Source organism: Phaethon aethereus (assembly GCF_964289735.1).
Source record: "Phaethon aethereus genome assembly, chromosome: 5".
NCBI classification, from domain to species: domain Eukaryota; kingdom Metazoa; phylum Chordata; class Aves; order Phaethontiformes; family Phaethontidae; genus Phaethon; species Phaethon aethereus.
Genome location: NC_138579.1, coordinates 50539514 through 50554611, shown reverse-complemented (window position 1 = coordinate 50554611; position 15098 = coordinate 50539514). Strand labels below are relative to the sequence as shown.

The following is a 15098-nucleotide window of genomic DNA, read 5'->3' as shown; positions in this document are numbered from 1 at the left end:
CTGGGGTCCACTCCGTACCAAGACATGTTTGGTACAACTACCAAGAAAGGTGTGTGTTCCTCGTAACCGCAAAATGTTTAAGACGGAAACCACATATTTGTCAGCCACAGGTTCACATGGGCCCACTTCACAAGCTCATCCAAATCCCTCTGGATGGCATCCCATCCCTCGCATGTGTTAACCACATCACTCAGCTTGGTGTCATCTGGAAACTTGCTGAGGGTGCACTCGATCCCACTGTCTATGTTGTTGATGAAGATAGTACTGGTCCCAACATGGACCCCTGAGGGACACTACTCATCACTGATCTCCACCTGGACATTGAGCTGTTTACTTTCTGAATGCAACCATCCAGCCAATTCCTTGTTCACGAAGTAGTCCATCCATCAAACCCATATCTCCAATTTAGAGAGAAGTATGTTATGGGGGACTGTGTCAAAGGCCTTAAAGGAGTCCAGGTAGATGACATCTGTAGCTCTTCCCTTGTTTGCTGATGTGGTCACTCCATGATGGAAGGCCACTAGGGTGGTCAGGCAGGACTTGCCCTTGGTGAAGCTATGCTGGCTATCTCGAATCACCTCCCTGTCCTTCATGTGCCTTAGCATAGCTTCTAGAAGGATCTGCTTCACAATCTTCCCCAGGCACAGAGATGAGGCTGATGGGTTGGTAGTTCCCAAGGTCCTCCTTTCTACCTTTTTAAAAAATGGGTGCAATGTTTCCCTTTTTCCAGTCACCAGGCACTTCACCTGACTTGCCATGACTCTTCAAATATCATGGAGAGTGGCTCTTTACACTTTAAAACATTACACTTTTACAAGAGTGTAATGTTTTATTCTTTCATAATCCTGCAGCAATGAGAAAGACAAGGTCAGATTTATTGGGTGTTATTAACATTAATGAAATACAGCACATGGTGGACACTTTTAATTCCCTTAAATCATTGTGTATTAATTGAGTTTCACTTCTGTCTTTGTCTTCTCTGAGATCTTAACCATGGTAACTCTTAGGACTTGGAAGTAAGGATGAGAAACATCACTCTAGATGACGTGTCCTTTTCAGCTCAGAATTCTTTTAGGATTAATTTCCAGTTTTTTTAAAGCTATTCCTGCTTACTCTAAGCAATACAGCAACTGGGAGAAATGTGGTGATTTCCTATTGAATAAGCCTTAATGCTGGATATTAGAGAAATGGGAATATGAAGCAGAATTAATTCTTGCTATTGTATACAATGTATGTTCTATGTGTCTATTTCTGTTCTATAAAAGAATACAGACTCAGATGTAATAGTTCAAGAAAGTGCCTCAAAAACCAGTCAGATGTTGGTAAACTACTCTTACAAAACAGTATCTAAAAAGACACATTCATTTGGCCTCCTGACTATCCTTAAGAGTTCAGAAAGATAGTATCTCTTGTATTACAAGCTGTGTGTCAGAATGCTACTTTTGGTATACTGGATCAAACAACAAGAGATGTAGTCTGCTGTGAAGGCAAGGAATGTGGTGTATCATGAGCCCTGTCCTCAGAAGAATCCCACTTATGTAGCACGCAGCTTGTTGCTGTGCAGTGCCACTTCTCTTTGTGAATGGGTTTACTAAGCAGACTCAGTCAATTGACAGACTGGCATGATCTGCTAGCTAACTGTGTCTAGTACACAGTATGGCAGGGCCAGAGAAGTTGTGTTGTTGTGTTGCGTAAATACATTGGACTATTCAGATTTTTTTACTTGGCTTGTCAAAGGAAGGAAAAGGCTAAGAATTTACCTGGTATGTTGTATATAGACACTTAACCATGAGAAGGATCTCTGTAATGAGAAATCTTTCAAGCTTTCTAACAGAGACATAAAATCCAATCACTGAAACTTGAAATTAAGCAATTTCAGTCTGCAAAGTAGATATAGTTTCCTAGCAGAAAGGACAAATAAACCTGAGGCAGGCTTATGAGTGAAAGAGGTGGATAATCAGCGTTTGGGCTAGTAGGATCAGGGGGCTTTATTAATTTAAAAGGTATGATTTAATCTGTCATCTGGAAAAAAATTCCACAGCCTGTGGCAAAGAGGAGAACAAGAGGAGAAAGGAGGATGTAGTGTTTGTGGTGGATTTTGAGAAGACCAACAAAACTTTTGGTCTAGGAATTCAGTACTCTGAATTTCTTTTTTTAACGTTTGAACTTCAGGGCAATGGGATTACATGCTTTGTCTTGGTGTGCTCTTAATATTACCGTTCAGCATTAAAGCAGAGGTCATAGTCAAGATATAAGTATCTAGCCTTTGGTTAAGAGTCGGAAAGGATTCTAACAATTGGCTAGATATGTTCTGCACATTTACACCCCACTGTCCTCACACTTGAATGCCCATACTAGAAGCCTGAGGGTGAATAAGACCCTGAGACAGAAGAGAAGATACCTGCATGGCTGGTACTCTGGTCATACATTCATAATCATACTGCTGACATTCTTCATAACTAGGAAGAAAATTATGGTAAATACCACTGAGGAATTTGTGGGTGGAGCATATCATGGTTCATCAGCAAGGAACATATCAATACCTCTCAGCCAATTTCTCGTGATTGCAGCAGTTTTGGCCTCTCTTCAGGACTGAGATATGTGTGCATGCATGTGTCTGTGTGCGTGTTCTTTCCTCTGAGCTTTCTTATATCTGACAAGTCTTAAGTTCAGACTTCCTTTCCTGCCAAGCAAGCAAGAAATGAGAGGACAAGTCTTTGAGACTCGCCTCATTCACTTGTATCCTGGAGTAAATGAGAGTCTGTGGCACAGCATTTCAACCAAGGTTTTGCTCAAAGACACCCTGACAGGGGCAGAATTAAGCATATGAAGGGCCATGTGTGGAAAGCCCCCAAAAATGGAAATGTGGTTTGGTTTAGTACATATGCCCCTAATACAAGAAAGGCAGGGGGTATTAGCTGGCTCAGCTTTGAAATTTATGACATTTTGGGGGTGTGGGGGGAATAAAAAAAAATGAAATCACAGCTTCATGTTAGCTGCTGGGGTTTTTTTTTTGTAATGTATGTTTGTATTTTATAGCTGCTTTTTTTATTCTACACATGACAACTTGTCTGCAGTTGGAGCTCTAAGCAAACTGTAGATTTTTTTTTTTCTGTTTACATTTCTGTTGGACAAAAGCTATATGACCTTGTTTCACTTGTATCCACTGTAGGATTGTTCAGTATATCAGGCTGAACTGAAGGGTACTTGAAATACTAGTTTGTCTGTTTTTAATAATGCACTAAGACTTGGTCATGGAGAAAGTTTCCATTAAAGATGAATTGAAACAAAACTGAAACAGTGTGAGTATCTAAAGTCGTTGTCATGAGATCCAAAGTTTCTGTATCATATTTTTACTTAAGACAGAGTTTAATTTGCTTAGTATTTTGTATTATTTATGACTTCATACTCAAGTTGGCACTCTGTGTAACATATAGGTTCTATATTTAGTCCCTTGTTTTCCTTGGTGCTCTCGGGAGTGCATGCTTATATGTAAGCTTAAAAAGAGCATCATTGTGAATCTTTTGTGCAACTGTCTTTCAGATTCATGCACCTTGTTTCATTTGTGTTAAGCTGTTAACGGAGAAAATAATTATGCTGAAAAAGTGTTTAGTCTAGTGTTTTAGTCTCATGTGCTTGTTTTACAGGTACGCCTGGTATTAAAGTTCTCATGCCTGCACTTTCTCCTACAATGGAAGAAGGAAATATTGTGAAATGGTTAAAAAAGGAAGGTAAGATAGAATTTTCTGTGGCGACATTTGTTGTAATTCTATGAATCTATTCTGTAAGAATAAGATCATTCTTTCTGGTTGTGCCTTAGTATTTTGAAGCAAAATGTTTGGTATATGGATGTTGTCATCTTGAACAATACCTGATTTGAAGTTCTTGAAACATTTTTCCTTTAGTTGCCTTCCAAAAGGTTGCATTGATCATATTTTTGAAAAATTTCCATTAGGCTGTTCCAGCGTGTGAACTGGAACGGTGTGTGTGCTGGTTTTAGTTCCCAGTGTTGTCGTGCTGATCAGTAACTTTGGAGTTCTGAGAGGCCTTGACTTTGGTGAGGGTCTCTGTTTCATTTTTCTGCTGCATTACAGAGTAACTTGAAAGATACGATATTTTTATAGTTGCTATTCAGGGCTTAATTTTTCTTACTATCTAAGTTAGAGTCTACAATTAAAGCTGATAGAAAAAATTAAATTACTTTCATAACCTGAATTCCAAATGGGGAAATCATTTAAAAAAAAAAAAAAAAACCCACAACCAAAAAAAACCCCAAAACAAAAAAAACAAACAAACCACCAAAAACCAAACTACTCCTCCAAAAGAACACTAACAACCTTGGTTATCTGATGGTCTCTGTGCTCTGAAAACTGAGAAGTAATGTTCTTCTGTTAAAGTGTGTTCGAGCAGCTAGATAAATATTCTGGGTGTATGTTTTGTCTTCACATTGGTTGTATGCAAATGAAAAATGATCTGCAGAAGAATTGTCAGTCCCTGTTCTGTCAGGAGACCTTTCTCCCTTCTCATCCTACCCTTTCCTCTCTCCAATTTAATATTAAAACTGTTTTTTTACTGTAGTTTTGGATTCCAGGTAGCAGTTGTCTGTTGGCATAGGATGCATTGCAGAGTTTTAGATAACTGTAGGAATATATCTGGTTCTCAGACATTTTTAGTTTTGCTAAGGAGATGAACATGTTTGGAGAAAAGAAAATGTCTTAAAGCATAGTATCTTTGACAGACACAATTTCATGAGTTAAACGTGTGTTTTGACTATTCTATATAGATAAGCCATTTCATTGGTTTACCCACTAAGTGTTGATACGGCCTCCATCGTTGTGTTACTGGAGTACTTTGCTTTTATATATATTTGAATACATTTTGAGAGCTGGCCAGAAGGAAACTTACTGCTCCAGTAGTGGACATGACCTTTTCCTTGTAAAACTTCTAGTAAGAATTTCTGCAGAATTTACGAGGAACATGTGCTTTGCCCTAGCCAGCAACTAAGCACCACACAGCTGCTCACTCACCTCCCCCTACCAGGTGGGACAGAGGAGAGAATTGGGGAAAAAAAACTCCGTGGGTTGAGATAAAAACAGTTGAATAGGACAGCAAGAGAAGAGGAGACAATCATGATAAGAATAATATTACTGATAAAGGAATGTACAAAATCAAGTGATGCACAGTGCAGCAATTGTTAACCACCTGGTGATTGATAGCCTGTCCCCAAGTAGTGATTCCCATGCTCCAGCCAACTCCAGTTTCTATACTGAGCATGATGTTATATGGTAGGGAACATCTCTTTGGCCAGTCTGTCTCAGCTGTCCTGGTTGTGCCCCCTCCCAGCTTCTTGTACACCTCTGCGCTGGCAGAGTGTGGAAATCTGAAAAGTCCTTGACTTAGTATAAGCAGTACAACTACTTAGCAGCAACTAAAAACATCAGTGTTACCAACATTATTCTCGTACCAAATCCAAAACACAGCACTATACCAGCTAACAGGAAGAAAAATCAACTCTATCCCAGCCAAAACCAGGACAGAACAATATGGCAGTCTATGTTTGTAAAAGGTAATTGCACCAGTGTTCTTGAAACTTGCAGCTTCAGTCAGTCAAGTATCAAGTCCAAGATTATGCAGAGAGAAAGGAATGATCTAAAGTCCTTTTTCTATTCATTAGCTATGAATAACTGCAAGACATGAAAAATCAACAGTAGTCTGTTTTACAATACGTATAGCATTCAAATTTGCAAGAGAAAGCAAACGAGAGTGCCATAGGAGTTGAAATGGATTTCAGTTTGCTCCACAACACAAATGAATCAGTTTTCCTAATAAAAAGGTCTTAGGATGCAACAGCTATACAGTTTTTTTTTTTTTACAGTCTTCCCACTACATTTCCACCCCAGCACAAAAGGGAAAACCTATTTTAATTAAAACTAATTTTCCACCTATTTTAATTTATAATATAATTTTAATATTATTTATATTACAGTTTTTATGTCATATTATTTTATATTATATATTGTATTTATAGTTTATATAGTTACCATATTATCTAATTTTATAGTATAATATTTACATCAAATATTAATTGATGGTTGGACTTCGAGAGAAAACTATTTTAGGATTTTTATTGTTCTAGTTTCTGTTGAGAAACAAGACCAAAACTGAATATAGTATATTGTCTTATTTGGTGCATCTGTGACCATAATTAGTTCCTATGGATTTTTTTTTTCCTCTGACAGTCTGGAAAATAAACATAATGACAACATTAAAAAAAGTGAAGATAAATTTTGAAGGAAGAAGTGATTTAATGCTTATACTCCTCTGCCTGCAAGGGATACTTATAACTAGATAATCCTCCAATGAGTTGCCCATCTAAATATAGTGGCATTACTGAATATAAGTGTTTGATAATCTTACATATAAGAAAATGAATTTTTTAAAGCAATTGACAGAAGAAAGCTGATGATTGCATATGAAGTGTTTTTCCCACTGTATAACCAGCAGGGGTCAGTAGAATCCTATTTTGATAAGTTTTCTGCTCTTTGTGTAGCTTAATTCTTTTAATTTTAGAGTTTCACAGGATGGACAGATGATTTCAGTACTGCAGAAGGAAAAATGCTGAATTTAATTGACAGCCTTATTATTTCCTTCTTGTTGTTATTGCAGTTTCATGTTGATTCCTTTGATAATAAAGTAATTCTCATAAAAATAAAACTGTGTAAAAACTCTATTTATTATGTATGAATTTAATGTTGATGAAAGATGATGGATTGACAGCCCAGGAGACCTAAATACTTGTTTTGTTGTGGTCAGGAAACCGAATAGGCAATAGTGCTAGCAGTTTCCTCATGCAGTATAACTACTGCTTGTTGAGACATCACCTCCAGGGACTCCAGTCTCTATGCCTAGTCAACTTCGATTTGATTTGCAAGTAGTACATCAAGGAATGAAGTTTGTATCTTGTGATTTGGATACTTGTCAATCAGTAGTTAAACAGAGCACATAGGCTAGAACAGCCTAGAGCCTAGCTATAAGAATTTAATAATTTAGAAAACAGACAAACTCCACCCAAGATTTTTCAAGGGCACTATATATAATCTGAGAGCGCTGCCATTCAGGCAACTTCTATTGCAAATACTGCTGTCTCATTAGAAGGTGTAAGAGCAAAGGTATGCTCTGCAGAAGTGTTCTTTCCAGTCCTGTTTATTGGGAAAGCTGATTTGTAATTGACATTAAAGTGGGCATCAGTTAGGATCTATCACAAATTTTGCAATCTCTAATGAAAATAACTATGATCCTTTCTATTGCTTTTGAGTACTGAAACACACATGAGATTTTTGAATACTTCTATGAAATATTCTTCTTAAAATTGCATTTAATCAATTGTCTTCCAAACTTATGGCCACTTCTTGGCTGCAGCAGTGAAAGGAAAACAAAAAGTAGTGGAAAAGTGGTTTGCTCAGTTTTCTGAAGACTCTTCCTCTTGCCTTCTGTGTGCAAGGGAATCCTTAGCTTTCTATGAACAGCCTCACATACCCAAGATAAGAGATATGTCATGTGTGACAAACACATGTATGAAGGTATTTGCTTTGGCTAGCTTGCACTGTTGGAGTTACTGCTGCAGGTTGCTTAGCACTGAGATTTTTTTTTTTTAATGGTGCAGAACACTTACAGTCTGATTGCATTTTGGGAGAAGAGAATAATTAAGATACAGAGTTAAGCTCCTTTCTGCTTGCCTACCTTAGCTCTGTAGGTTACAGAATTTGCTCAACAATTTGATTTCTTAACATCTATGAAGTACTTACCTAGTGATCTGATATATGGGCTACTTGAATTAATGATCCAGTTGATCCAACACTAGTATGGAGCCTGGAATTTTGACTTCCTGTTATAAACTGTTTATGTTCTAGTTATCACAAAGTGCAGTGTGGCAATTACATTACTAAATTAAAAAGATCAGGTGCTACTTTGTGTACTCCCTTGCCAAGTTCCATAATAGGAACATTTATGACTTACAAGATTATGTAAGTGACTGAGCTTTGAATGTTTCTGGTGTTTACTACTGCAGAGATCACAAGGAACATGCAAAACTTTATCTTCCGCTCCTAATTCAGGTAGTCCTGAAACAGGAAATAATTTTTTTAGAAAGTGTTTCTCTCTCACCTAGTGCAGGTTACCACCTGTATTTAGTTTTATTCTGATGGTTAAGTACAACAGAGAGTGATAGCAGGAATTAAAGTAAATGCTTAGACAGATAATGCTGTTGCAGCATTTCTGGTACCGGGGAAATATTAAAATTTTACTTCACAAAAATATTGTGAAGGCTTGTATGTATTGTCCCTATTTTTCAGTGCTCTGTAAGGAAAAGGTTGTCGTATTTTGTCTGAGGCCAAAACATTCAACTACCTCAAAGTTTTTCAATGTAATTTCACTTTCAGCATTGTCTGTCTAGGCAGTATTGATCTGTTGAAAGAATCCAGAACCATATCATCTTTTTCATGCATAGATATTCCTCAAAAGCAGAGGAAGAATATATGTCAAAATTATTCATGTCATATAGCAAAAGCAACTTCTAACACTTGTGCGTATTTTTACTTCACAGAATAAGTATGTTTCTAAAGGACCTTTTTTAACTATATAGGAGATTGAGGAAACAAGCTTGCAGACATGCTTTCCAAAGAGACTAAAGTTCCTTAGGTTTTTATTTGAATATCTTTAATAGTATAGATACAAACTAGAGAATTGTGATACTTAGTTAAAGATGTTGTTACCTGTGACCATTGTATTTAAAAAAATTACAGTTTTAAATATCTTGCTTTGACTTATGGCTAGCAATGAATATGGAAGGCTCAGGATTTTAATCATGGCAGTGTTACTGAGTGATGGTCTTGTGGAAATACTTGGCACTTGTGGAAATGTACTCGGCACTGGTGAGGCCGCAGCTTGAATCCTGTGTTCAGTTTTGGGCCCCTCTCTACAAGAAGGATGTTGAGGTGCTGGAGCGTGTCCAGAGAAGGGCAACGAAGCTGGTGAGGGGGCTGGAGCACAAATCTTATGAGGAGCGGCTGAGGGAACTGGGGTTGTTTAGTCTGGAGAAGAGGAGGCTGAGGGGAGACCTTATCGCTCTCTACAACTACCTGAAAGGGGGTTGTGGCGACGTGGGTGTTGGCCTCTTCTCCCAAGTAACTAGTGATAGGACGAGAGGAAATGGCCTCAAGTTGCGCCAGGGGAGGTTTAGATTGGATATTAGGAAAAATTTCTTCACCGAGAGAGTGGTCAGGCATTGGAACAGCTGCCCAGGGAGGTGGTGGAGTCGCCATCTCGGGAAGTGTTCAAAAAACGTGTGGATGTGGCACTTCAGGAGATGGTTTAGGGAACATGGTGGCACTGGTTTAATGGTTGGACTTGATGATCTTGATTCTGTGATTCTGTGAAATAAATTTAATTGTGTGTGTATTTTCTCTTGAAAAACCTACTGTAAACATCAGCATTTGGAGTATGTTACTGTTCTGCTGCAGCAGTTTGTGTCTCTGAATCTTAGTGTTTTTATTTGGAAATGAAAGACACAGTATGATAAATAATAGCTGTAGAATATACTAGAGAATGTAAAATGGCTGTATTATATGGATAAATATCTATCTTCCATGGCTAAATAGACTGAAAGAAAGCTTAGGCTAAGTATTCTTAAATTCTGTTATATTTTGCAGGTGAAACAGTGAATGCTGGAGATGGATTGTGTGAAATTGAAACAGACAAAGCAGTGATTACCATGGAATCAAGTGATGATGGCATATTGGCTAAAATACTGGTAGGGATTCTGCCTTTCTGAGTAGGATAATAGAACTTCTCTTAAGAGTGTCATTTAGCATATTGCCTCAAAAACTAGTTTAGGTAGCTCAGATCTGCTCAGATTTCAGAATAATGCACTTGCATTCTTAATGAGAAATAATTGCTCTATTCATTTCATACATGTACCAGACTACAGGTTTAATGGATTTTCAATTAACCTGATTGAATTACATTTTTTTGTATGTTTTGCACCTTATGAATTACACTTGTGAAATATTGCGGTTTATGACATCTCTTACTCTGAGTTGTACAAAAACAAGTTACAATCAGTTAGTTGGAATATGGAATTTTTGATAGTAGTTTACTCAGGTTGTGCGATCTCTGTGCTAGATTATTTTGTGCTGGCCATTGAAGATGGAACATTATAGAAGATGGGCTGACCCAGTAGAATTATTAATTTCTGGTATTCTTAAAATTAGACTGATTTAATATAAAGAATGAGAACTTAGATGAATGTGAAGTTCTCTGAACATAATTTTGGAGTATTTGTGTGTATGTGCATATATAAGTGATAATGCTCAGTTTGTTTCAGTTCCTTGTTTGTTTGGCTTTAAATTCTGTTCTGTACCAATGTAGAAACAACAACTGGACTACAGAGATCAGAATGAAGGACTTAATTCTAACAGGGCATTGCTTAAGGTCTGCTTGCAAGTCCTGTGCTATTCTTTATATACTGTATTCTAAAAGAGACAGTCAAATTCTGTATCTTTTCCTCTCTCCTCCTTTTCTAACATTTTTGAAGAATGCTTATTTCAAAATGACCTGATGTTAATTCTTACCAGAATTTAGAAGGGGGGGGGGGGGGGGCGGGTTGTGGTAATTCTGAGGCATTCTGTTGCTGCTTCTTCTGAAAGTAAATATTAAATTTTCTGAAAGGTCATGTTTGATGCTTAAAAATTAAGGGAAACTATATTTTTCTTGTCCACTAAATGTTTATAAAGGGAAATCTATTTTAGAGGTTTTTTATCTTTAGGGAGGGGAATGAAAGTTGTTACTAATTGAGTATAAAGACAGAAAGGATTTTCCCTCTCTTTCAGTATTCACCACTTTTTCTAAAATTTTCCCCAAACAATATCCAAATCTGTAGAGTTCTTTTATTTATCCTGTGAAGGCTTAAACTGTCAGCTAGCCTCTAGTACTTCCAACAAGAACACTGATATATTTTCTTTTTCCCTTTTAGAAATTGGGTAGGTAAACATGGATAATCTTAAATATGATTTTGCAATGAATTTGCAGTTTGGTTAACATAAAACAACTTGTTCAATCACAATTGTAGAAAATCTAGTTGGGCAGTCAAATAGGCAGCTAAATGGGGAAACAAGGTTCTGCAGCATAGTATTTCTCAGGTTTCATGCATATACTGATATAGAAAGAGCTTCTTACCACACTTAAACATCCTACCTATGAGACAGTGTCTCCAAGAAAAGTTATGAAACACCTTGTAATGTTCGAACCATAGGATACTGAAGAAATCTACTTGAATCACTGTGCAACTTCTTGGCTTTTTTTGGTGGTAGATATGTCAAAGTGAGTATTAGTACTGTTATTTTGTCTTAACTCTAAGAGTGTTTGACAGACACTTTGATTGTCTTGGTACGCAGTATGTCAGGTTTGGTTGTTCCAGCATTATTAATTTAGCTTATATTCTTTCTGTCAAAGGATCCTTTGTTTCTTGAAACATTGCTTAATAACTCTTGTTTCCAGCATTGTAGTATTTGCCTTTACCTGGCTCCTTACCCTTGCATAGAAGTCAGTTGCTTGGCTAACCAGTTGCATCTACAAAGTGCTGTTGAACCTGCTGTGAAATGAACACCATGCAGCAGGCATGGATATTTGCCTTTACTTAGGCACAGCCCAGCATGATTTGGTGGAGAGGGGATGCATGACTATGCAGCTGTGTGGTGTCACTCTTTTACCACTATACTCTTACAGTGAACAGTGAGGGCTTTTGTCTTGGTTGGGCTTTGTATTTAAATAGTGTTGTAACTCCAACTGCAAGTTTTCATACTTCAACTTGTACATCAGAGTTTCAACTCCTGCATTCAAGATACAAAGAATGTGCCATTAATGTTCATATGAAAAGTATGTTTTTAAATTACTTGCGCCCTGCATTGTGTAGGAACTTTGTAACAGAAAGGACTATATTTCAGTTCTCCAGAAGAAGATTCAGTTGTCTTTGATACTTCCCATTCAGTTTGTTGCCTCATTCCTTTTATATCATAAAAAAACCCCAACCATAAATAAAAGGCTGCAAAAAATGATGAAGCAGGAATGTCTTAGAGACGAAACTCCATCTCTGTGTACAATCTTGATATAGCCTCATAGAAAATGGAAAGAATACAACTAAGCATGTTATTAAAGACTAAATGATAAATATACAGAAATTGTGCTGATTGAATGTTTGGCTTTCCAGCAATACAATAATGGTGTTTTGCTGCTCTTGTGTGTGGAACTCATTAATAAAGCTGTAATATACCTTTTGTTGCAAACTGCATTTTCCAAACTTTCATGGTGCTTATAGGCTAGTCTATGCCTCATTTGAAAGAAAAGAACCCATGTAAATTATAGTCTGTGTTCCTTACCCTCACAAGACTCCATCCTTGTGGTTTGCTTGGAAGGACTAACATTTTGTTTCTTAATTTCTTATGCTTTTCTCTTCTAAACTTGTCACTTCTTGAAACTTTCATAACAGTCTCATTTCCATGCTGGTGGAGTATTGCAGCTGTTTCTTCCCTCCCTCCACAATAATTAAACACTAGGGTGAATTGGAAGAACTTTGAATAAAATAAAAAATTCCGAGAAATTTTTTTGCCATATGTGTAATAGATTATGAAACCCTTTGTCAAAATGTTTAGTTCAAACTGGTATATTGGGAGAGAAGGGAGTGGGAAAAGAATGTAGAGATTGAGACATAAAATGTAACAGGATGGGTGGAATGAACATGAAATAAAAAATTTTTGGCTGAATAAAAGTGGTGGCTTAGAGTGAAGATACTGCAGTTACAGAATTTTCCACAGGAGAACAGATCCAAGACCTCAGTGAAAAGCTGTGTTGAACAAAATCCTTCTGTGATAGGAAGAAGGGGAGAGAAAAAAAACCACCAAAAAAACCCCACAATCCCAAAACAGAACAAAAAAAGAAACCCCTCTTGCATCAACAGTAAGACCTGACTGAGGGATCCAGCCTTCAATTTGAAACTTAAATTGACAAAAGTAATTTTTATGATACTATAAATAAAATTGAAATTACTATATAGGTTTTCGTTAACTGAATGCTCATTAACATGAACTAGGGAGACACTGCTTTGTTGACGTCTCTTCACTGAGATCCTTTATGTTGTACAGTAGAAATATTTTTACCATTTTAATCTGGTAATATGAAGGGTAATACTCCTAATGTTTTGGGGTTTTTTTTTGTTTTGCATGATCTGTTTAAAGGGTTATTAGCTCATAATATGCATACCAATTTTGTAAGTGTTTTCTTAAAACAGTTTTTCAGAACCAGTTGATAATTAGAAAATATTATTTCAAAATTAAATGTGAGATTCCTTTTAAGCTATAAAATCTTTCCCCTTCCCAACATAGAGGGGTCAAATACCAGATTAGAAGTATTTTGTACACTGCAGTGCATCTGAAATGCAGGAAGAAATAATAAGAATTCCACTGTATTTAGGGTGAAATGAAATTAAAAATATTTCTAGTTTTAGTGTGCAAATTTCTGTAAGCACAAAGCAATGATTTCTTGAAGCTTAAATTAAGATTTCAACTAATCCATACCTCTTCTGGAAAAAAAGTTGCTCTCTATCCATTTTAGATCCATGTGATTATATCTTCTGGTCAATAAATAAGAACTCTGAAATTTTTCTGACTGTACTGTAAATCCCTTTATGGAGATGATATCCATTATTTCAGTCACGCTTCTGAGCATGAATGCTTATCTTAACAAGTCCGTGGAGCTGTTGGACTTTATCTAAAAGATGTGACTGCTTTTATAGTTCCACACTAAACAAAGTGTCTCAGATGTTGCCCTGCAAATGTTGATTTATATGCATGTACTTGATAATAATTAAACTATTTAAAGCTTAATGTCATTCAGTCAGAATTTAAAAGGATTTGTGAAGAGATACTACTGTCTGAAAAATGAAATAGGAATGAAATTTAAACGTCTTTTTCCTTGATGTTTGTTTTGTTCCTTAATGTTTGCTATGTACCCTTGTTTCACTGTATTTGATACAAACATTTCACAATCAAATTTTTATGTACAAAGTGGGAAGAAAAATTAAAAATTGGGGGGCTGGCTTTCCACAGAAATCTTACACTGTTTCTGAAAGCTGCAGTTACTAAATCTTGTTGTGACCAAACTGTTGCTAGTAAAATTTCTCCAGAAGTATATTGCAGTTTTTGGTCTTAGCTATATTTGTAGTTCTAAACAGGGTGGGTATTAATTTAATTAGTTAATTGCAAAAACCTGAGAAAAAAACCAACCTAACATATGTCTTCCCAAGTAACCATTATGTGTGATGGACCCCTGCTCTCCTGGAGATGGCTGAACACCTGCCTGCTGATGGGAAGTAGTGAATGAATTGGTTATTTTGCTTTGCTTGTGTGTGTGGCTTTTGTTTTACCTATTAAAGTGTCTTTATCTGAACCCACAAGTTTTCTCACTTTTGCTCTTCTGATTCTCTCCCTCATCCTGCTGCAGGAGGGAGGGAAGTGGGGAGAGTGAGCAGCTGTGTGGTGCTTAGTTGCCAGCTAGGGTTAAACACAACTTTATAGAGTGAAATAATTCTGAAGTATTTAATGGAACATTTCCCAAATGAAATAAGCTATGCTTCTCTCACCCTTCCTTTTTTGCAGCAGCATGTATATTGACTCATGTTTAGCTAGTAAACCTGTATAATCTTGGAGCCTTTTCTGCTTAACTAAAACAGTGTTATTCTACTAACATTCGTACAATTATTAAGAACTAAGATTGTACTCTGAAAGAAAGTGCTGTTGAAGGCAAACATTTATAGTAAAGATTTATGTAATTTGGTCAGCGAGGTCTCATCTAGGGAATGAACAAAATCATCCACACCACAAGAGGTGTGGATTGCGTAATTATATACAGGCATACTGGTATTATTTGCAATCCAGCTACTTAGAAAACAGCAGAAGGCACATAGATACAAACTAGTTACTGGAGCCATCAGTGTTCAAGAGAAAATTCTACCTTACGCACAGTGAGTTGCATGTTTCTGCTGCTATTAC

The 15098-nt window shown here is 36.7% G+C and overlaps 1 protein-coding gene across 1 annotated transcript in view; it reads left to right on the top strand.

The window, feature by feature from the left end:
• Positions 1-15098, top strand: part of PDHX (pyruvate dehydrogenase complex component X) — a gene marked incomplete at its 3' end in the record, with an annotated part of 62985 nt that overhangs the window by 8453 nt on the left and 39434 nt on the right. The window contains exons 2-3 of the mRNA XM_082000759.1: positions 3648-3731; positions 9708-9808. Of these exons, the coding sequence (XP_081856885.1) occupies positions 3648-3731; positions 9708-9808 (185 nt within the window). The remainder of the gene's footprint in view (positions 1-3647; positions 3732-9707; positions 9809-15098) is intronic.